Source organism: Narcine bancroftii, chromosome 7 (assembly GCF_036971445.1).
Source record: "Narcine bancroftii isolate sNarBan1 chromosome 7, sNarBan1.hap1, whole genome shotgun sequence".
Classification (NCBI taxonomy): Eukaryota; Metazoa; Chordata; class Chondrichthyes; order Torpediniformes; family Narcinidae; genus Narcine; species Narcine bancroftii.
Window position 1 is genome coordinate 180,668,585 of NC_091475.1, and position 24,657 is coordinate 180,693,241.

General features: G+C 41.5%; 2 protein-coding genes and 1 long non-coding RNA gene across 3 annotated transcripts in view; 1 reads left to right on the forward strand and 2 right to left on the reverse strand.

Annotated features, from left to right (window-relative positions):
• wdr95 (WD40 repeat domain 95) overlaps nucleotides 1-4,393 on the forward strand; it is a 158,042-nt gene extending 153,649 nt beyond the window's left edge. Inside the window, exons 28-30 of the mRNA XM_069891576.1 lie at nucleotides 510-694; nucleotides 1,445-1,539; nucleotides 4,133-4,393. Of these exons, the coding sequence (XP_069747677.1) occupies nucleotides 510-694; nucleotides 1,445-1,539; nucleotides 4,133-4,328 (476 nt within the window). The 3' untranslated portion in view covers nucleotides 4,329-4,393. The remainder of the gene's footprint in view (nucleotides 1-509; nucleotides 695-1,444; nucleotides 1,540-4,132) is intronic.
• A 7,924-nt stretch (nucleotides 4,394-12,317) lies between these two features.
• Nucleotides 12,318-16,333, reverse strand: LOC138740126 (uncharacterized). The gene is made up of 4 exons (XR_011342687.1): nucleotides 16,193-16,333; nucleotides 14,630-14,730; nucleotides 14,391-14,552; nucleotides 12,318-12,893 (listed from the first exon to the last, which is right to left on the reverse strand). It is a non-coding gene; the product is annotated as an uncharacterized lncRNA (long non-coding RNA).
• Nucleotides 16,334-22,136: 5,803 nt separating this feature from the next.
• Nucleotides 22,137-24,200, reverse strand: LOC138740066 (uncharacterized). The gene has a single exon (XM_069892493.1). The coding sequence runs from the start codon at nucleotides 24,198-24,200 to the stop codon at nucleotides 22,137-22,139; it is 2,064 nt and encodes a 687-aa protein (XP_069748594.1).
• Nucleotides 24,201-24,657: the final 457 nt, after the last annotated feature.

Genomic DNA, 24,657 nt, shown 5'->3' on the forward strand with positions numbered 1-24,657 from the left:
TTGAAACTATCATTTTCTTTTGCCTTCTCGTTTCCCCTTTTCCTCCCCTATTACTCCATACCAGCATTTGAAAAAATTTGGAGGTTTATTTCTTATACTCGCCTTGGGGGCACTGAGACTACTCATGATCTTTCTGAGGGCACTAATCATCCTGACTAATGAAGCATTTCCCCTGCCTTTGTTCGGCTCTCCCTGTTAAATCTGATCTTTTTTTTAATATTCCTTTCATCCCCTCTGCTCTTGTGATTCCCCTTTTCCATTCTGCTCCAGAATGTGGCCATGTCTTCCTCTTCTCATGTCCCTGGCATTTCACCACACTTTTTCATCTCATTCTCCTTCTTCCTTCCAGTTCACACTTTAAAGATCGTTTGACAATATCTTGCAACAACAAAGAAGCCCATATCTTATTTCTGGAATAAAACAGATTTCAGACAGTTTGAAAATATAATTGCTTTGTCTTGAATCTTAATTATGCCTGGTTAATGAGTGTTTACTTGATTTCTTTGAAGGAACTTTTGGGCAGCCACAGCCTTGGGATATTTATGCTCCAGCATCATGGATGCATCCAATGGTTCCCCATGAAATTCTGGTTGATCCGCTCAGCTTGCCCATTCACCCATTGTTGGAGGAAGAGAACTCTGTAATAATCAGTTTGAACCAAAATGAAGAAAAGGATCAAATTGCGGCCTCAAAGGTTTGGAACCAGTTTGAAAGGCCATTTAAAAAAACCAAAACAAATATGAATATGTTGTCCAATATATACATTTACTGTGAAGCATGTGTTTCTCTTGAGTATTCCAGTTTTCTCCAACTCCTAAAGACATTCTGATAGATTAAATAGCCCCAAAAACTGCCTTTACATAGATGACAGAAGGATCAGGGTGGAGCTGATGAATGTGTGAAAGGGAATAGGTCATGGGAAAGTAATTGGGGAATGGGACTGAGGGGCCATAGACTCAATAAGCAGAATGGCATCCCACTATGTCATAAGAAAATATAAATATGATAAATATTTTATTTCATAATGTATTAATTGAAAACTATCTTCAAAGATTTTATAATGGGAAAGCTTTCTATCTGTCACAAGAAAATTTGGTACTTACTCCCCTGTTTTCCATTCTCTAACAAAGTAAATCACTTAAATCTTTTAGAATATCAGTCGGTAGTAAAGTGCTGAGATGGGGATAAAATTGGTTCAACACATTGCAAAACATATCAGCATTTTTTTCATGCTTGTAACTGTAGAGGTGTTCCAATAACTACACTTTAAATATAAATAATGATACCCCTTTCCTTCAAAACCTTTTAATGATTTTGTCTAAAATCTCTAGAGTTCATGAACAAAAGAAACCAATGAAAACCATACAAGTAATGAGAATGTAAAAAGAACTTTTGTAGAGGGGCAACATAGGATTAATTAGACTTTTCCTGTGCTGTACTTTAGGACCTGCAACACAAATCTCCAAAAGTCATCATTTCAGATGAAGATATCAAAGAAGAAATAAAGAAGGTGTCAGTCCAGAACAATCTTGGCAAAAGGTAATGGTTTTGAGATATTTGTTGCCTAGAAATGAGAGTTTCTCATATTGCACGTGCAATATGGGCTTTGTATACTTAGACCAATGTGGAACACTCCAAAAATAGCTTGAACTTAATAACTTAAACTACACTTTCAAAAACCTAACCTGCATGCAGCATAGATGCTGATGAGTGACAGGCAGATAATAGCAATGGCATTTCTGTTCTGCCTCATGGGAAGTGGTTTTCTACTATTTAAGTGATTTTGTCAGGTTGATAATTAAAGTGTCTATAACATGAAGACCAGTGTCAAACAAGGCTACATCATTTTCCCAACACTTTTGTTTCTCAATTCTCCTCACCACAACACTGACAGTGGAATAAATCTGTAGAATTAATGTATGGTGATGACATTCCAGATCCAAGGTCTCATAAATCTTGGCAGCCGATGATGCATATATTTATACATGCTTGGTGGCAGAACTCCCAAGATATCGTCAACCTGCTTTAACATTTGAGCTACTCAAAATCTGCAAGAACAGTTCCTGTACTAACCTGCCTCCGCTACACTACATTAGCCTCCAATAATAAGGATTTATGATGAGACCATGTAAAAAGTAGGTTATGTTCAGGGGCTAGCTCTTGATAAAGACAGATGTCAAAGACAAAATCTACGATTTTCTTCAATGTGACAGTACATCCTTTGTTCAGTTGAGGATCACTGACCTGCAACAAACTAATGGTTTGCTAAGCAGCAGTGCTTTTGAGACCAGCAGCAGTGCTTTTGAGACCAGCAGCAGTGCTTTTGAGACCAGCAGCAGTGCTTTTGAGACCAGCAGCAGTGCTTTTGAGACCAGCAGCAGTGCTTTTGAGACCAGCAGCAGTGCTTTTGAGACCAGCAGCAGTGCTTTTGAGACCAGCAGCAGTGCTTTTGAGACCAGCAGCAGTGCTTTTGAGACCAGCAGCAGTGCTTTTGAGACCAGCAGCAGTGCTTTTGAGACCAGCAGCAGTGCTTTTGAGACCAGCAGCAGGCACTTGAAGGCCCTGGAAAAATAACATCAAAACTATCCCCAAAAAATCTTCAAAGTCTACTGCAAGGATAAGCAGCCCAACACCAATCATAATTCAGCATCCCCTAGCACTGAAGCTCTAGAGACTCAATCAGCACTGTTGGACAAATCATGTCACTCAGACCCAACATCAGCTACCCAAAGCACCATTGCGAGCTCTGCTCTGGGAAGAGAACCCCAGACAGAAAAAAACTATTCAATGGTTCCTTGAAGATGTACAATAACCTGACTGAATTTTGGGGATGCTCAACATGGAGAAGAAAAATTTGTGACAGTATTGAGCATCTCAACGTCATGCACTAGGAACGCACAGAGCAGTCAAAAATCTTAAGATCATGCGTCAGGGACACACTGATCATGTATGAGGAGCACAAAGCCTCTGTGACCAGTGGCATCAGCATCAAGGCTACAGATCAAGTTATTTTTGAACTGCAGAGAAGCTTCAATCTGCGCAAAGGTTTGCTGGCAAAGCCACTTATAAATGACAAGAGTTCATTTTCAACATAAAATCATGATATCCCAGTGTAAACATCATCACATGAGAAACATGACAGAAAAATGCCATTGATCTTGTAATGATTTTTTTGTGTGTATTTCTGCAAAATATAGACAGAGGGTATTTTGGCCCAACACATCTATGCTGACTTAGAGCAATCTTATTCTCCCAACATTTTCCCTGTTACCTCTTCTTTCTGCAATTGTGCCAACTTTACTCCCTATCCACCTCCCAGATTCTACCACTCAATTACATAAAGGGCAATCTACAGTGGTCATTTAACTGACCAATCTGCATGTTTTTTTTGGGATGTTGAAGAAAACTGCAGCATTTTATGGAAACCTACATGGTCTTGGGGAGAATGTACAAATTGGGATCATAGGTATCACTTTGTGGTCACAGAAGATCCCTTATGCAAGGGAGTTCAACAGTTTTCTCAAGATTCAGTTTCTTGGTGGTGTCTATAAATAAAAGCAAGGATAGAAATTGTTTTAGCTAATATCCTTCTTTCAGGAAAACCCCTTTTAAAATTAACCACTGAATGTTGTTAAACTTGTACATAAATAAAAATGCACAATTGTAATTCAGTTGCACTTAATAAAGGTGATTCAAACTGCAGTTTTCATGTATGAAGTACTTCTTTGTAGTCTTTGTGAACTCCCAATGTTCATTTTGCATAGATTCAAACTTGCTCTGTACAGAAACAGGATATAACTTAAACAACTGGAGAATCTCTTGGACTTGAGTGCATCTTGAACAATGCAAGTTGATTATAAAGTGAACTTTCATTTGCTTTATAAATATTGTATACAGTTTGCGATTGCAATCTGTTTGCTATTGGTAGCATAATTTAATGAACCTTGTATAACTTCATTTAAAAAATTTAAACTGGATTTTCTTGTGTGACACATTGAACAAAATGGCAGGTGGAAAACACCAAATAGGAGGCTTATTTGAATTTGAAGTTTTACAGGATCCTTCCCTTTTTGCCAGCTGGTGAATAAATTAAATGAAGTTTACTAGTAATATTATTTTCCTTTTTTTGTAGACTGCAACAAGAAAGATATAAGAGTTTGAACAGGCCACCAAACCATGGAGGGCCCACTGCATATCATACCCTGAAGTATTTTGAAATTAATGCCCCAAATCCTTGTGAGAAACCTGACCTATCAGCAATAGGCACTGATCCATATGATGCCATTTGCTTTTCAGAGAGTACCGTTGATCTCCAGATCTGTGCTTAAGAAATTCATGGATATCTTTAATTTACCCTGTGTTCAATATATATATTAAAATTAATGTTGTTGCATTCAATTGTATCTGCAATAGTAAGTGTTGTTGCACATTGGATCTCAGTGTTAGTTTGTTGCCTCCTGGTCCTATTTGCAATTCTTCTTTATTTCTACATCTTTAAATCTTTCTTTCCATTATTTTTTTCTTCTCCCTTCATTGTCTTCTGCTTTTGCAAGACATGCCCATTATCTCTGCAATTCTTTTGTCCTCCTTTGTACTTATCACGATGTCCATCATTTATCTTCATCCCATACACTTTCATTGCATATATTTAGTTTGATTGCAGAAAGTTAGTTACTTTTTTATACCCCACCTTTAGAACATAGAAAATGACAGCACAAAACACAGGCCGTTCAGTCTGTCTAGTCTGTACTGAAACATCATTCCGCTAGTCCCACTGACCTGCACCCATTCTATAACCCTCCAGACCTCTCTCATCCATGTATCTATCCAATTTATTCATAAAACTTAAAAGTAAGCCCGTAGCTACCAAATCAGATGGCAACTCGTTCCAAATTCCCACCACTCTCTGAGTCAAAAAGTTCTCCCTAATTTTCCCTCTAAACTTTTCAACCTAATAACAAAAGAAAATATACTGGAGTGGGCAAGGAATAAAAGTAGAGAAGATAATAAACCATTGAAATACAAGGGTCAAAAAATATTTTTTTACCCAGACATAAGTTTCAAACTCTTAAAGAGGAGGAAGGAATTTAATACAGCGAAATCAACTTTATTGAAAAAAGGTTACAAATTCATATTAAGACATCCAGCCGTGCTTAAAATATTTATATCCGGGGAGCCAAACAGACTATTCTCGGATCCAGAGAAAGCGCAAGAATTCACAGAACATTTGCAGGACAGGAGAAGAGATGTAACAAGAATGAAGAACGGGAATAAAGTATATATAAAGATGTTAAAATAATGTATATGTAAAGAGCTGAAGAGGGAAAAGAGAAGGGAAGGAAAAGGGGAAGTAAGGGGGGAGGAAGAGAGAGCTTTGTTATATGTGTTTAAAAAAAAAATGTTTTCTGGAGAGGGCTGGGTGGAGGGGGAATAACCGTCACTGCAAAATCAGTTGACGCTGTGAACAAGATCACAATCCAAATGAAAAGGGGAGTTGTAGTTGCCCGGCAAGGGGTATGGGTCAACTCAGAGAGGGGGGAACTTTTGGGGTTAAGGTATTAGTGGATATGGGAACTCCGGGGGTACTTTATGTCTTAAATGTGTTGTACATTAAGTGTAATAAGAGAAAACTAAGAGATGAAAATGGGGAAAGGGGATGGAGGTGGCAAAGAGGTGAAAAAGAGGTGTATGCAAGATATAAGATGGCCATGTTGAACTATATGACTATAAACATTAATGGAATACATAACCAAATTAAAAGGAAGAAGCTACTAAATTTATGGAAGAAGGAAAAAGATAGATATAGCATCTGTGCAGGAAATGCACCTAACTGAAGCAGAACATAACAAACTAAAGAGAAACTGTGTAGGACACATAACAGCAGCATCCCATAATTCAAAAGCTAGAGGTGTAGCCATACTAGTTAACAAAAATGTACCAATCAAAATAGAGGAGGAAATGATAGACCTGGCAGGGAGGTATGCAATGATAAAGTGTCAGATATACTCAGAATTTTGGAATTTGCTGAAAATATATGCACCTAATAAAGAGGATCAAAAGTTTATGCAGGATATTTTTTTGAAGATTGCAGACACACGAGGAAATATATTGATAGGAGGGGATTTTAACCTTAATTTGGACCCAATGTTAGATAAAACTGGACAAAAGACAAGTAAAAAGAATAAAGTATCCAAATTTATGGTTAAATCAATGCAGGAAATGAAACTTGTGGATATATGGAGGAGGCAACACCCAAGAGAGAAGGAATTTTCATATTACTCGAGTAGGCACAAAACTTGCTCAAGGATTGATATGTTTTTGTTGTCAGCCCATATTCAAGGGAGAGTTAGGAAAACTGAGTATAAAGCTAGACTACTATCAGATCATTCACCCCTATTATTAGCAATAGAACTGGAGGAGATCCCACCAAGAACATATAGATGGAGGTTAAACTCCATGCTACTTAAAAGACAGGAATTTAGGGAGTTTATTGAATGCCAAATTAAAACATATTTTGAAATAAACACAGGATCATTGAAAGACAAATTTATATTATGCGACACAATGAAAGCCTTCATTAGAGGGCAGATAATAAGTTATGTGACTAAGATGAAAAAGGATTACAATCGGGAAATAGAGCAGTTGGAAAGGGAGATAGTAAGTACAGAAAAGGAATTAGTAAAAAGGGATGATATAATGAAAAGGAGAGAATTGGCGGACAAAAAAATTAAAAACGAAACATTACAAACGTACAAGGTGGAGAAAAACAATGAAAATAAAGCAAAAGTATTATGAACTGGGAGAAAAAACACATAAAATATTAGCCTGGCAACTTAAAACAGAACAAGCTAAAAGAATGATACTGGCATCAAGGAAAAAGGACAAACAAATTACATATAATCCAACAGAGATTAATGAAAATTTTAAGGAATTTTATGAACAATTGAATCAAACTGAGAACGAGGAGAAAGATGATACAATAGAGGAATTTTTAGCTAAAATTGAACTGCCGAAATTGCAAGAAGAGGAGCAAAACAAGTTGATAAAACCATTTGAAATAGAGGAAGTACAGGATATATTAAAAAAGCTGCTGAACAATAAAACACCTAGAGAGGATGAATTTCCAATAGAATTTTATAAAACATTTAAAGAGTTATTAATTCCTCCTCTCCTGGAAGTAATGAACCAGATAGAAGAAACACAAAACTTACCAAATTCATGTAAGACAGCAATAATTACAGTAATACCAAAGACGGGGAAGAATCAATTAACACGAACATCATATAGACAAATATCTCTACTTAACTCAGACTAAAATAGCGAAATTATTAGCAAACAGATTGGCTGACTGTGTACCTAAAATAGTAAAACAAGATCAAACTGGATTTATTAAGAAAAGACGAACAGCGGACAATGTCTGCAAACTTATTATCTAATCCACGCAGTTCAAGGAAATAAGTAGCTGTTGCTCTAGACACAGAAAAAGCCTTTGACAGAGTAGAGTGGAACTACATGTTTAAAGTATTACAGAAGTTCAATCTACCAGAAAAATATATAAATTGGATTAAAGCATTGTATAATCAACCATTGGCGAACGTAGCAGTAAATGGATATGTATCGAGTCACTTTAAATTAAGTAGGTCAACTAGATAGGGATGTCCACTATCCCCCTCATTGTTTGCCTTAGCAATAGAACCTTTGGCAGAACTGATAAGAATAGAAAATAAAATAAAAGGGATAAAAATAAAGAAAAAGAAGTATAAAATCAGCTTATTTGCAGATGACATCATAGTCTACCTAACAGAACCAGAGGTATCAGTAAAAGAATTACATAAGAAATTGAAGAAATATCGGGTACAAGATCAACGCAAATAAAAGTGAAGTGATGCCAATGAGTAATGCAGACTATACAGAATTTAAAAAAGAATCACCATTTAAATGGCAAGCACAAGCAATCTGATACCTAGGGATCAGGTTAGCTAATAACAAGCCACTTGTACAAATTAAATTATCAGCCACTAATAAAGAAATTGCAGGAAGACTAAGAACATTGGAAAGAATTACCACTAACGTTGATAGGGAGGGTAAACTGCATTAAAATGAACATGTTCCCAAGGATACAATACTTATTTCAAACATTACCAATTCCTTTAACAGAAAAATTCTTTAAGGAACTAAAGAGAATAATAAGGAAATTCTTGTGGAAAGGGAGGAATCCAAGGGTAGCGTTAGATAAATTAACAGAGAGGTATAATCAAGGTGATTTACAGTTACCAAGTTTTAGAAATTATTATAGAGCCGCACATTTGAAGTATTTATCAGATTTTTACCAGACAAGGGACAAACCAGACTGGACTAAGATGGAACTAGATAAAATAGGGGAAAAGGTACCGGAACATATACTTTATAAGTGGGATGAAAAGCTGGTGCAATATAAAAACTCACCAGTAGATGATCCACTTAGAAAGGAAAAAAAACAAATGATCAAATACCAAAATTATTATTGACGCAAAATCTGCTAATCCCTTTTACAATAGGCAACCTTTCCTTTAGTACAAATATGGAATAACTATGGTACAATGTTTGCATATCACCAATTGAAAGCTTATTTAAAGGATAAATTGGGAAACAGATTGAGATTACCAGAAGGAAGCAGCTTTGAATATGTGATTACAGACACAATGATAATTAAAAGATTTATAACCAACATGTACATTAAGCTGCAAGAGAAGGAAAATGAAATAAACTATAAACCTAAGCAGAAGTGGGAAAAGGATCTAAACATAAAGATAAAAAATGAAATATGGGAAAAGTTATGTTCTGGAACTATGAAGAATACAATAAAGACAAGGTTATGCATGATACAGTAGAATTGGTCACACAGGGTATATATTACTCCTCAAAAATTAAAAAGATGGGATCAACATTATCGGATAGATGTTTTCACTGTAAGAAGGAAATGGGAACAACATTACATGCAACATGGGCATGTACAAAAGTAAATAAGCTTTGGGAAGAATTCAATCAGATACTAAATAAAATTACAAACCAAAAAAAACAGATTTTTTTTTTAAGTAACATAAGAAGTAGAGAATTAGGCCTCAAATTGGATAAAGTGCAAAAAAAATTCATTATGATAGCCTTAGCGATAGCAAAAAAATGCATAATGTCAACTTGGAAAATGGAAGAGAGCATGAGTATACAGCACTGGTACATGGAAATGAATAAATGTATTCCATTGGAAAAAATAACATATAATTAAAAAAAATAAAGTCACAATGTTTGAACAAATTTGGGAACCATACGTGGAACATATCAGAGAGAGCTTGCCTACGACCTCCATCCCCTAAAATTAGAATGAAAATGATAAGAAGACAAAATGACTAGATTCAGTGTGTAATAAATAGATGACGTATTTTTCTCGTTTATTTTCCTTTGTGTGGGAAATATTGTTTCATGGTTTTATTGTATTGTATATGTTGAATATTTATGGGTTTTGGAGGGGGGTGGGTAGAGGGGAGGGAGGGAAAGGGGGGGAATAAAGGGGAGAAAAGACCACTGTGTAAATTTAATGAGATACTTTTGTACATATTTTGGTTGATATGGTTCACAGTGTGAAAAATTAAAAAATTATAAAAAGATCTTAATTCATTTTGAGATTTATTAGATTATGTAAAGATGTACAAAAAATACAACTAAGTGCAGCACGAGTATTCCTGCTTCTGAATTCCTCTGGGGCTCTTCTATTTTTGCTGTGCTCAATTGGTGGAAATTTATCTTCTTGAAGTATGCCAACAGCATCTTGAACCTTAATTTTTAATTCCTCTTTGATGGAGTCAATGCCTTTCCAAAGCAGATCATGGGTTGTTTTAATTATAATTATTATCCTTTTGTCTAAAATTGTCTACAGGTCATTTTTATAACTTTGAAAGTTAATCTAGTAGATTATTCTCAGAGAGTTCCTGTAGAGTGCATCAAAAGTATCAAAGTCTTGTTGATCCAAACCAAGGCTTTTATTAACTAGAAGACTGGAGCATATCACATGTAGGTCGACCAGTCTAGAATGACCTGGTCTGGCTAGGAGCAATCCTTTAAGACCTGCCAGTAGGTGTGGCTACACTCTCAGCCAATCACAGTCATCCTACACTACAATCTGTACATATACACATTGGTGATAGAATCTGTACTATCACAGTTCCTCTATTCTTTCCCGAGGCACTTCTCCTCGTCTGCCTGGTTTTCCATGAGCCTGTGCTTTCTTCAATGTCTAATTTTAATTCCAGCTCCACAGATGATTCTTACTCTAATGTTACACACTCCAGCATGCATTGGTGTTTTGATTTGTTTTCCATCATACCTCAATAATACTTTCGTTCAATTGCAAAGGTTATAAATTATAAATGATTGATAAAATTGATTTGCTTAATTAGGCCTTCATTATTGTTTATGCTTCATAGATTGAAGATAGAAACTGCTCTCTCTACAGATAAAAATTGTCTTTTTAATAAATAAGTAAATTAAATAAATAATGTCTTTGGTGCATAATATGTCTCTAGTAGGGCTAAAACTGAACTTCTGATAGACTGCTTCTTTGTGTCCTTGTCCTTGTTCCTGCACAAGAGACATTGATTCTCTCTATATAGGCTATATAGAGACCAAAGAGCTTGTTTCCATACTGTATAACCAAATATTGGCAGTTTTGGTCAGGTCATTGACTTTTTTCCCTGTATGGGAGCTAAATTTGTAGTTTCAAAACATATTCCTATGTCGTACTAATCTATGAACCAGTGCTAGATTGTATGATGTGCCATCATGAGTATATTCATCTTCCAGTTTCTTCACTTTTATGGTGAAAAGACAGGACAGTAACATTTGTCTAGGATAATTCAATACAGATTGATTGCTACTTAAAAAGTTCTGGTCATGTCTAGAATGGAATTTGTTAATTTAACTAGTGCTAAAAGTAGTCAAAATACTATATATACTAGTTTCCAGGCTTGCTCAATTGAAAAATGCCCTGAATGCATATTCTGCTTCTTTCCTATGCAAGCTTGCTCTGTGCAAATGTATTAAGAATGCAGAGGAGGGAGGTGATGCAGATTGTGGTATTTGAAATAGAATTAGGTTGAGTAAACATTTTGCAGTGAAGTCTGCTGATAATGAGAGAAGGGCTGAAGATGGCAGAATTATTCAAAGGTTGAGATCTCAAAAAGAATTTGGCTTCCATTGGTCAGAGGATTGAGTACAGAAGATGGGAGGCCATGTTCTAGTTGAATGTTGGTGAGGCTACATTTCAAGTATTGTATATAGTTTTGGACACTGCTACTGGAAAGTTGTCATGCTGAAGAGGATACAGAGATTTAGGAGAATGTTGCCAGTATTAGGAGCCTGAGCTACAAGACATTGCACAGGCTCGTGCTTTATTCCTTGGAGTGCAGAACGTTGAGGGGGTGATCTCAGAGGTATACAAAGTCATTGGAGGAATAGAGCAGGTGAATGGAGAGGCTTCTGCCCAGAGTAAGGGAATTTGTAATCAATGGACATAGGTGTAAGGTGAGGGATGGAGAGATTTTCCCCCCCCTACAGTGTTGAGTGTATGGAATGGGTTGCAGGATGAAGTAGGTACTACAGTGATTTTTTTTAAAATGGAGTGATACATAGGTAGGATAGGTTTAGAGGGATTAAGGCTCAATGCTGGCATGTGGGACATTTCAGTCAGTGTAGGCAAGTTGGACCAAAGGGCTTGTTTCCATACTGTATAACCAAATATTGGCAGTTTTGGTCAGGTCATTGACTTTTTTCCCTGTATGGGAGCTAAATTTGTAGTTTCAAAACATATTCCTATCATTTGATTGGCAGAACCCTTTTTCTGTCCCTCTCCCTCGTTATATTTTTTGTAATACAGTTAAGTAAAATGGGGTTTCCTCTGGCCCATTCTATTAACAAAAGTTCACAAGTTAGGAATTAAAGATTGTAATTAAATTCCAACCATTCATAACCCATTGAGAATCAATAACATTTTAATGTGCTTCGAAGGTGATAATAATGATGAAATTGAACCACTTTTTGCCTTGAAACTGCATGGATGGTGAAGTATGAAAATAGGGGCTGGCTGTTGTTGGCTCTTCAGAATCAGCTGAATGGGAAGTTATTAGTTGGCATCCAGTGATAAAACAAGGAAATAAAATATTGTAATTTTGTAAGGAGATGCACCAGGAATTTCTACAAGAGCTCTTGCACTATATTACAATTGAACCTTTGGTAGAACCCCGGGAATAAACAAATTTCTTCTTCTGGCTGGGGAAAGCAATGTAGTGAAGGTGTTTTATTTTGGAGAGTTAACTTCTACAAGCAATTTTGCACAAAAGAACTGATTATTCAAATTGAAACTTGATTATCAGTAAGACATACACAGTTTGCCCAGTTCTTAGTATGCAGGACCAATGATAGCCTTAATACTGTATTACACAAAAAATTGAAAATTATAAGAATACACACATGCTCAGATGTACTGAAACTTTAGCAGCTCCATGCTTAACTAAGCAACCTAAAATAACTAGGATTAACTCAAGAATAAATTGCATCATGCCCTGTTCGTGATTTAACAGATATTTACAATTCCACAGGAATCTTACATTTTTAGTACTTTACCAAAACATTATACCAAACTTTTCATTTGGGTACAGAAGATATAAAGACTGGAATGTTTAAAAATAAATGAATACATCTGGGCATTTAGACACAGTGATGGAGAAAAATATATTTTCATTCTTCATTGATTCTCCTCCATTGCTGGAATTTACCTTCACATTCATTGATTGTTTTTCTTCTTTAGGATTCTCTGCATTTGGCTTAGGTTTAGTTACTATTGGATTGCCGATGTTGTCCAGCTCCTGTGAAGGTTGAGAAAAATTACCAACTGTATTGTTTGACTTGTTGGATTTCATTTTCAAATTTACTGTACAACTAAAAATAAGCATTACTAATGCTTTTATAATTAAGGGTTGTATTGGAAAGGGTTGTGGCTATCACAGCACTTTCCCCTACCTAGTCAGAGGACACACCAGCTGCTTGGTTCCGCCCCATCCATTAATGTGCCCCTTGACATTGCACCCATGCAAATTACCTGAACTGGACTCCCCAGCCTGCCTGTACTTGGCTTTGGGCTATTGTAATTGGATTAACCTTCCTGGCACCGAGCCATTGGTCCCTGTTAATGAGCAAGGCTGGAACCCCTAGCACAATAAAGGTGCCATGTGTTCTTTCTTTTCCCTCTTTGCCAGCTTGGGACCACCAATGCTTTTCTCTCGGCCTAGAAACATGGAAAGGTGCTGGAGAAACTGTTGGTAAGATGTGCACTGTTAAAAGGGTTGGGAGCATTTAATTAGTGTCCCTTGTTGCATAGAGCCGTGCCTGCACTGAATCAAGGGGTGGTGGGGAATCGTAGTGATTTTTCCTTGATCATTGTATGTAGCAGTTGAGTGTGTGTGTGTGTGTGTGTGTGTGTGTGTATTTTGTTACCACGCTAATTTTCCCACATTCATTATTAATTGTTCACTATTACTTTTCCCATGGCTGCTGTAAAGTGTGTGTGTTGCATCTGTTACTATTTTCCACACTTGCCTTCTGTAAACAAAATCTTTCCCTACCAAAATTGTGTATCCAGAATCTCTGCCTTTGAGACCTACCAAACCTGTTTTCTCACTCACAAGGATTGGAAGTGAACAATTATAATACTGAAGGAATAGAATATTAAGAAGTTCTAATTTTTGGTAGAGATACAAGAGCAAGTTCAGCTAGCTCAGGTAGATTATGTCATACAAATTCAGGATTGTTTTAGTAGAGTGTAATGACGAGCAACATCAACCACTTAAAATAATTTGGTTTATGTAATATCCTGAATCTAAAAGGTTGATTCGGTCTTTTTGAAAGTAATCAATTATGTGGATTCAATGTGATGTTCCAGTTGAATTTTAAACTGAATGACAATGTAAAGTAAAATGTCCTGCAAGATGCTGATGAGTAACCACTTGAAAAGTAAAATTTGGATTGATTATTATTCACAATTTGTGTCTCATCTGAGAAATTTAAACTATATAGACATAGTTCAGATTAATAATTAATGATCACTGCCTCAAAATATGAATATGTTAGCAAGTATTAGAGGAAAACAAAATACTTCATTTGATTTAGAGTCTAAAACAAGGAGTCCTGAAAATATCGAGGGCAGTCCCTCTCAGTAGATAAAGATGCACTTGCCCTATAAATCTGCCACTAACCTGCCTGCATTTAAAGCTTTTTTTAAAAACTGTCTGAATTTTGTAATTTTCCAGTTTCTTGGTCATAAAGATGCTTATAACTATATCAATTTATTACAAAAGAAATATAACCTTTTGTTTATCTTTAATTTCAGCCATGTGTACTATAGGATCCTGATCAAAACTTAGTTTGGCTTGTGCGTCCATTGCAGTACTCTTCCATTCCATTGTTTCATTCACTGACTTTTCTACTTTATCTATTTCAGTGTCCTCCAGGTGGTTATAATTTTCAACCTGTAAAATATAGGAACATTAACTCTCCTGCCTACATCGTGTGGTAGAGTAAGTTTCAGTTGTGAGGTTTGACTCACTTTATTCCTGGATTCCACTGCCAGTTTTGATTAAGCTCATCAAAAGCTTTTGGTCATTTTTCAGCTTCCAGATATCTTTCTTGAATTGGTGTACCTAATTTCTATATGCAAAAAAATGAAGTGACTCAGTTGAATCGTGTGCAAAAGAACTATAAAACTCTTTATAAAACTTTTTTTTGTTTCTACATTTTATATTATATAAATTTCCTCCTCGATAATCTGATATACCAATTATCATATGGCAAGGTTATTATCCAGTTGTCTCGACATCCCCTCCCAGTCCAGCAGCACATATTCAAGTGCCTAACTAAAAGTCTTTTAAATGCTACTACAGTAGCAGTTTCCATCACTACTCCTGGCAGCCCATTGCAGGCATCCACCACTCTGTTATATCTCCTTTAAACTCCTTCCCCCATCCCATATCTTAAATGCATGTCTTCGAGTATGTGACCCTTTGTGAACTGGCACAAGAAGCTTCTTGGGTGGACATATCACTGTACATATTCACACTGGCTTTGCTGAGTTTAAAGTGATCAGAAATGGCATTTTCACTTTCTGCTGAAGACACTAAAATGTGCTGCAGAACATTATCCCTTTGCTTATAGGAATGTGATGTCTTGTGCAAGCAGTCATTATTAATTTGCAATGGTTGGTGTTGGGGGTTAGGAAAACCCAAAGGTGCCTACTAGGATCCTTGCTGGAGTATATTAAGATTAAGCAAAAAGAAGTATTGGACCTTCTTAAAAATATATGATTGAGAAGTCCCTGCGATAAGGCGAGATATACCCCAGGATAGTTAAGGAAGTGAGAGAAGAGATAACTGGGGCATTACCAATTATCATTATGTGCTCTTGGAGTACTGGAGGATTGGAGAATGGCAAATGTGGTTCCCTTGTTTAAAAAAATGTAACAGGGAGAATCCTGGTAATTTTAGACCAGTGAGTCTTAAATCAGTGGTGGGCAAACAAATGGAGAGGATTTCCAAGCATTTAGAGAAGTGTTGTCTTCTGAGAAATAATCAGCATAGCTTTGTGAAGTAAAAACACAATATGCTGGAGGTCAAACATCATAATTTATGTAACAAAAACAAAGATACAATAACAACATTTTGGACTTGAGCCCTTCATCAAGGTTGGAGCAAAATGTTGGCAGGTGCCTGAATAAAGTCTTTGTGAGGGGTAGGTCATATTCATGAGCCTAATTGAGCTTTTAGAGGAGGTAACAAAAGAAATTGATAAAGGTAGGGCTGTAGATGTCCGAAATATGGAGTTAAGCAGATGACGTAGAGCTTGTTTTACATAGGTTTGTTTTTTTTAATTTTTTTAAAATTTTTCACACTATGAAAAATACTGACCAAAAAATACTGACCAAAATACACACAAACATTTCCCTCTTGAATATACACAGTGTCATTTTCTCCCCTTTCCCCCCTCTCTTCCCTCCCTCCTTCACCCCCCTCCCCACCCACTCAACGTTCAACATATATGATACATTAAACCCATTAAACAATGTCATCACACAATGAAAATAAACAAGAAATTTGTGTCATCTAGTTTTACATACTGGGTCAGTTCATTTCATCATCTTCTCCTCTGTCATTTTAGGTGGTGGAGGTCCACGATAGGACTTCTCTGTTGTGTTCCATGTATGGTTCCCAAATTTGTTCGAAATCTGTGATGTTATTTCTTAAATTATATGTATGTAGATAACCTTTCCTTTAGAGAATGGGAGAGAAAAGGGATCAAAAGAATAGAAAATTGTTTTTCGGGAAATAAATTATTATCTTTTGAACAAATGAAGTACAAATATGGTATAACTCACGGTACTATGTTTGCATACCACCAACTGAAAACCTACTTGAAAGACAAATTGGGAAGCAGGCTGAGGTTACCAGAAGGAAGCAATTTTGAATATGTGATTATAGACACAATGATAATTAAAAGATTTATAACAAACATGTACATCAAACTTCAAGAGAAAGAGAATGAGGAAACAAGCTGTAAACCCAAACAAAAATGGGAACAAGATCTAAACATAAAGATAAAGAATGAAACATGGGAAAAGCTATGCTCTGGAACTATGAGAAATACAATAAACACGAGGTTACGCATGATACAATATAATTGGTTACACAGGATATACACCATGCCCCGAAAGTTAAATAAATGGGACCTAACAATATCAGACAGATGTTTTCGCTGTAAGAAGGAAACGGGATCAACAGTACATGCAATTTAGGCATGTGAGAAAGTGGAAAAGTTTTGGGAAGATTTAAATCAGGTATTAAATAAAATCACAAAAAGCAACATACCAAAAATTTCAGAGATTTTCTAAGTAAAGAATTTGGACTCGATTTGGATGGAGCACAAAAAAGATTTATTATGATAGCATTAACTGTAGCAAAAAAATATTATGTCAACCTGGAAATTAGAAGATAGCCTGAGAATACAGCAATGGTACATAGAAATGAATAAATGTATTCCATTGGAAAAAATAACATATAACATAGGTTTGTTTTTAATACATTTTATAACGTTTCCACATGGTAGACACTTCAGAAAGTCATGTGTCATTAAATCTATGGAACTAGAGCTGTGTGGATTTGGATATGGCTTGCCTGCAGAAAGGAGAAGGTAATAGTGGATGGAGCTTGCTCTGACTGGTGGTCGGTGACTAGTGGTGCTCTGCAGGGAACTGTTCTGGGACCTTTCTCTTTGTGATTTTTATAAATGACCTGGACAAAGAAGTAGAAGGATGGGTCAGTAAGTTTGCAAATGACACAATGGTTGGAGGTGTTGTGGAGTGTAGAAGTTGTAGGTTACAAAAAGATCTAGACAGGATGTAGAGTTAGGCAGAAAAGTGGCAGTTAGAGTTCAGTCTGGTTAAGTGTGAAGTATGCATTTTAGAAGGTCAAACTTGAAGGTGGAGAATATGGTTAATGGCAGGATTCTTAACAATGTGGAAGAACAGACCAAAAATCCAAGGTTGACATGCACATTAATAGGGTAGTTAAAAAGGTATGCTGGCCTTCATTGGTCAGGGGATTCAGATGTTCAGTTCAAGAGCTAAAAGGTCATGTGGCAGCTCTGTAAAACTCTGGTTAGAGTACACTTTGAATATTGTGTTCATTTCTGGGCACCTCATATAAACAGAATATGGAAGCTATGGAGAGGGTGCAGAGGGGATTTACAAGGATGTTGACTGGATTGGAAAATATGTCTTATGAGGCAAGGTTAGCAGAGCTAGGGCTTTTCTCTTTGAAGCAAAGAAGGATGAACCATGACAAAATAAAGGTTTACAACATTATGATAGGCATAGATTAGTATGGATCGCCAATGTCTTTTTCCAACAGTGAGAATTGCAAACACCAGAAAACATCAATACAAGGTGAGGGGTAGAAAGTTTAGGGAAGATGTCAGTGGTAAGTTTTCTTATACAGAAAGTAGGTGTCTGGAATGTGTTGCCAGGGGTACTGATGGAGGCTGGTACAGTAGGGATTTTTAAAAGACTTAGACAAACACACAGATGAAAGAAAAGTAGTGGGTTATTAGATAGGGAAGGCTTATTTTTTGAGTAGGTTTATATAGCTGGCACAATGTCATAAGGTGAAGGGTCTATACTGTGCTGTAATGTTCTACATTAAACTGCAAATGCTAGAATCTTGAGCAAACAATGAGAAGCTGGAAGGAATCCGCAGGTCAGGTAGCATCCATCAAGAACAATATGCAGTCCTGTCCCGAAACATTAACTATTTGTCTCCATCAAAGGCTAAAAATGTTCCAAAGTTTCTTTTATTGTCTGTAATAATACATTAAAAATGTAACATACATGATATACTTCAGCTTTTGACTGCCGTAAGGCATAACATTGACAAGAGCATTGCCTGACGCCCCTTACAAGCAGAAAGAGAAGCAAAAGAGAGTCACTTCAGAGACTTAGGGTCCATCAATTTGTCTCCAGTGTTCCAGGAGTCGCATAGACTCCAGTTCAAAACAGGCATCCCAAGCTCAGATCCAAACCTCTGATATAATCAGGAATCTTTCAATGCTGAGACCCTTCTGGAGCCCTTGAATCCCATTTCTGATACCTGATTCCCATGAGTCTAGCAACCCACAGCCTGTGCAAGTCCTTTGACGGCAAGTTGCTAACTGCCTGCAGCATGTACAATTAAAACCTGGCAAAAGGGGCAAACCTTGCCTCGTTAGAAAAGTGAAATTTAAAAATGAGTACCAACTTCATTGTACTGAATTTGCCTCTATGATGGTGAAGTTGGTGAACTCAAATACATAAACCTATGTAGCCTACTGCAGGGGGTGACCTCTGCACCTGCAGGAAGATCACTGGAGGACAGATCACCTGAATAGGCCGAACTCCACCCAGCTGGCTGTCAATTAACCACCCGGGATATAATCCAGAGCAGGCACTCCAGAGCTGGTCACTCATCAGGAGTCCCTAGTACAGCTGCAGCAGAGACTTTTGACTGAATAAAGCCTGGTTGTACAGGCTTTCTTGAGTTTTGTGTCTGCTCACTGCTGCAGCAGTGCATCACAACCTCATTTGAAGAATCCTAAACCTTGCCGCACACTCAAAATCCCCCAGTCCAGTGGAATGAAATGAGGAAATGCCGAAAGGTTGTGATTATTTTTCTCTCTTGAAGGACCGAATGTTTACTTTTTCACGATGCTGCGTGACCTGTTCGAGTTTCTTCAACTACAGTATCGTGTGAGATTCCGGGACTTTGCCTTAAAATAATACAAACCTCTGTAAAACAAACTCAAAATATATTTTCGGAGCATTTTTTCAGGTCGCCTCAGGCAAGGGACCAGTGGAAATGACTTCTAAAATAAAATCTTTTCCAAGTATTTTTATGCATCATTGCCATTAAATAGAATATGTAGGCCCGATTGCCTGGACACTGGAGGGTGCTGCTGTACTTCGGTTTGTCGTGACCTGCTTGTGGGGGGCGGGGCCGGGGGTCTCCAAATGGTGGGGACATTAAATGGAATGTGTAGGCCCGATTGCCTGGACACTGGAGGGCGCTGCTGTACTTCAGTTTGTCGTGACCCGCTTGTGGGGGGCGGGGCCGGGGGTCTCCAAATGGTGGAGACATTAAATGGAATGTGTAGGCCCGATTGCCTGGACACTGGAGGGCGCTGCTGTACTTCGGTTTGTCGTGACCCGCATGTGGGGGGCGGGGCCGGGGGTCTCCAAATGGTGGAGACATTAAATGGAATGTGTAGGCCCGATTGCCTGGACACTGGAAGGCGCTGCTGTACTTCGGTTTGTCGTGACCCGCTTGTGGGGGGCGGGGCCGGGGGTCTCCAAATGGTGGAGACATTAAATAGAATGTGTAGGCCCGATTGCCTGGACACTGGAGGGCGCTGCTGTACTTCAGTTTGTCGTGACCCGCATGTGGGGGGCGGGGCCGGGGGTCTCTAAATGGTGGAGACATTAAATGGAATGTGTAGGCCCGATTGCCTGGACACTGGAGGGCGCTGCTGTACTTCGGTTTGTCGTGACCTGCATGTGGGGGGCGGGGCCGGGGGTCTCCAAATGGTGGAGACATTAAATGGAATGTGTAGGCCCGATTGTCTGTACACTGGAGGGCGCTGCTGTACTTCAGTTTGTCGTGACCCGCATGTGGGGGGCGGGGCCGGGGGTCTCCAAATGGTGGAGACATTAAATGGAATGTGTAGGCCCGATTGCCTGGACACTGGAGGGCGCTGCTGTACTTCAGTTTGTCGTGACCCGCATGTGGGGGGCGGGGCCGGGGGTCTCCAAATGGTGGAGACATTAAATAGAATGTGTAGGCCCGATTGCCTGGACACTGGAGGGCGCTGCTGAACTTCGGTTTGTCGTGACCTGCTTGTGGGGGGCGGGGCCGGGGGTCTCCAAATGGTGGAGACATTAAATAGAATGTGTAGGCCCGATTGCCTGGACACTGGAGGGCGCTGCTGTACTTCAGTTTGTCGTGACCCGCATGTGGGGGGCGGGGCCGGGGGTCTCCAAATGGTGGAGACATTAAATGGAATGTGTAGGCCCGATTGCCTGGACACTGGAGGGCGCTGCTGTACTTCGGTTTGTCGTGACCCGCATGTGGGGAGCGGGGCCGGGGGTCTCCAAATGGTGGAGACATTAAATGGAATGTGTAGGCCCGATTGCCTGGACACTGGAGGGCGCTGCTGTACTTCGGTTTGTCGTGACCCGCTTGTGGGGGGCGGGGCCGGGGGTCTCCAAATGGTGGAGACATTAAATGGAATGTGTAGGCCCGATTGCCTGGACACTGGAGGGCGCTGCTGTACTTCAGTTTGTCGTGACCCGCATGTGGGGGGCGGGGCCGGGGGTCTCTAAATGGTGGAGACATTAAATGGAATGTGTAGGCCCGATTGCCTGGACACTGGAGGGCGCTGCTGTACTTCGGTTTGTCATGACCCGCATGTGGGGGGCGGGGCCGGGGGTCTCCAAATGGTGGAGACATTAAATAGAATGTGTAGGCCCGATTGCCTGGACACTGGAGGGCGCTGCTGTACTTCAGTTTGTCGTGACCCGCATGTGGGGGGCGGGGCCGGGGGTCTCCAAATGGTGGAGACATTAAATGGAATGTGTAGGCCCGATTGCCTGGACACTGGAGGGCGCTGCTGTACTTCAGTTTGTCGTGACCCGCATGTGGGGGGCGGGGCCGGGGGTCTCTAAATGGTGGAGACATTAAATGGAATGTGTAGGCCCGATTGCCTGGACACTGGAGGGCGCTGCTGTACTTCGGTTTGTCGTGACCCGCATGTGGGGGGCGGGGCCGGGGGTCTCCAAATGGTGGAGACATTAAATAGAATGTGTAGGCCCGATTGCCTGTACACTGGAGGGCGCTGCTGTACTTCAGTTTGTCGTGACCCGCATGTGGGGGGCGGGGCCGGGGGTCTCCAAATGGTGGAGACATTAAATGGAATGTGTAGGCCCGATTGCCTGGACACTGGAGGGCGCTGCTGTACTTCAGTTTGTCGTGACCCGCATGTGGGGGGCGGGGCCGGGGGTCTCCAAATGGTGGAGACATTAAATAGAATGTGTAGGCCCGATTGCCTGGACACTGGAGGGCGCTGCTGTACCTTGGTTTGTCGTGACCCGCTTGTGGGGGGCGGGGCCGGGGGGGGGTCTCCAAATGGTGGAGACATTAAATGGAATGTGTAGGCCCGATTGCCTGGACACTGGAGGGCGCTGCTGTGCTTCGGTTTGTCGTGACCCGCATGTGGGGGGCGGGGCCGGGGGTCTCCAAATGGTGGAGACATTAAATAGAATGTGTAGGCCCGATTGCCTGTACACTGGAGGGCGCTGCTGTACTTCAGTTTGTCGTGACCCGCATGTGGGGGGCGGGGCCGGGGGTCTCCAAATGGTGGAGACATTAAATGGAATGTGTAGGCCCGATTGCCTGGACACTGGAGGGCGCTGCTGTACTTCAGTTTGTCGTGACCCGCATGTGGGGGGCGGGGCCGGGGGTCTCCAAATGGTGGAGACATTAAATAGAATGTGTAGGCCCGATTGCCTGGACACTGGAGGGCGCTGCTGTACCTTGGTTTGTCGTGACCCGCTTGTGGGGGGCGGGGCCGGGGGGGGGGTCTCCAAATGGTGGAGACATTAAATGGAATGTGTAGGCCCGATTGCCTGGACACTGGAGGGCGCTGCTGTACTTCGGTTTGTCGTGACCCGCATGTGGGGGGCGGGGCCGGGGGTCTCCAAATGGTGGAGACATTAAATAGAATGTGTAGGCCCGATTGCCTGGACACTGGAGGGCGCTGCTGTACTTCGGTTTGTCGTGACCCGCATGTGGGGGGAAGGGCCGGGGGTCTCCAAATGGTGGAGACATTAAATGGAATGTGTAGGCCCAATTGCCTGGACACTGGAGGGCGCTGCTGTACTTGGGTTTGTCGTGACCCGCATGTGGGGGGCGGGGCCGGGGGTCTCCAAATGGTGGAGACATTAAATGGAATGTGTAGGCCCGATTGCCTGGACACTGGAGGGCGCTGCTGTACTTCGGTTTGTCGTGACCCGCTTGTGGGGGGCGGGGCCGGGGGTCTCCAAATGGTGGAGACATTAAATAGAATGTGTAGGCCCGATTGCCTGGACACTGGAGGGCGCTGCTGTACTTCAGTTTGTCGTGACCCGCATGTGGGGGGCGGGGCCGGGGGTCTCCAAATGGTGGAGACATTAAATAGAATGTGTAGGCCCGATTGCCTGGACACTGGAGGGCGCTGCTGTACCTTGGTTTGTCGTGACCCGCTTGTGGGGTGTGGGGCCGGGGGGGGGGGTCTCCAAATGGTGGAGACATTAAATGTAATGTGTAGGCCCGATTGCCTGGACACTGGAGGGCGCTGCTGTACTTCGGTTTGTCGTGACCCGCATGTGGGGGGCGGGGCCGGGGGTCTCCAAATGGTGGAGACATTAAATGGAATGTGTAGGCCCGATTGCCTGGACACTGGAGGGCGCTGCTGTACTTCGGTTTGTCGTGACCCGCATGTGGGGGGCGGGGCCGGGGGTCTCCAAATGGTGGAGACATTAAATGGAATGTGTAGGCCCGATTGCCTGGACACTGGAGGGCGCTGCTGTACTTCGGTTTGTCGTGACCCGCTTGTGGGGGGCGGGGCCGGGGGTCTCCAAATGGTGGAGACATTAAATAGAATGTGTAGGCCCGATTGCCTGGACACTGGAGGGCGCTGCTGTACTTCAGTTTGTCGTGACCCGCATGTGGGGGGGGGGGCCGGGGGTCTCTAAATGGTGGAGACATTAAATGGAATGTGTAGGCCCGATTGCCTGGACACTGGAGGGCGCTGCTGTACTTCGGTTTGTCGTGACCCGCATGTGGGGGGCGGGGCCGGGGGTCTCCAAATGGTGGAGACATTAAATGGAATGTGTAGGCCCGATTGTCTGTACACTGGAGGGCGCTGCTGTACTTCAGTTTGTCGTGACCCGCATGTGGGGGGCGGGGCCGGGGGTCTCCAAATGGTGGAGACATTAAATGGAATGTGTAGGCCCGATTGCCTGGACACTGGAGGGCGCTGCTGTACTTCAGTTTGTCGTGACCCGCATGTGGGGGGCGGGGCCGGGGGTCTCCAAATGGTGGAGACATTAAATAGAATGTGTAGGCCCGATTGCCTGGACACTGGAGGGCGCTGCTGAACTTCGGTTTGTCGTGACCCGCTTGTGGGGGGCGGGGCCGGGGGTCTCCAAATGGTGGAGACATTAAATAGAATGTGTAGGCCCGATTGCCTGGACACTGGAGGGCGCTGCTGTACTTCGGTTTGTCGTGACCCGCATGTGGGGGGCGGGGCCGGGGGTCTCCAAATGGTGGAGACATTAAATGGAATGTGTAGGCCCGATTGCCTGGACACTGGAGGGCGCTGCTGTACTTCGGTTTGTCGTGACCCGCATGTGGGGGGCGGGGCCGGGGGTCTCCAAATGGTGGAGACATTAAATGGAATGTGTAGGCCCGATTGCCTGGACACTGGAGGGCGCTGCTGTACTTCAGTTTGTCGTGACCCGCATGTGGGGGGCGGGGCCGGGGGTCTCCAAATGGTGGAGACATTAAATAGAATGTGTAGGCCCGATTGCCTGGACACTGGAGGGCGCTGCTGTACCTTGGTTTGTCGTGACCCGCTTGTGGGGGGCGGGGCCGGGGGGGGGGTCTCCAAATGGTGGAGACATTAAATGGAATGTGTAGGCCCGATTGCCTGGACACTGGAGGGCGCTGCTGTACTTCGGTTTGTCGTGACCCGCATGTGGGGGGCGGGGCCGGGGGTCTCCAAATGGTGGAGACATTAAATAGAATGTGTAGGCCCGATTGCCTGGACACTGGAGGGCGCTGCTGTACTTCGGTTTGTCGTGACCCGCATGTGGGGGGAAGGGCCGGGGGTCTCTAAATGGTGGAGACATTAAATGGAATGTGTAGGCCCGATTGCCTGGACACTGGAGGGCGCTGCTGTACTTCGGTTTGTTGTGACCCGCATGTGGGGGGCGGGGCCGGGGGTCTCCAAATGGTGGAG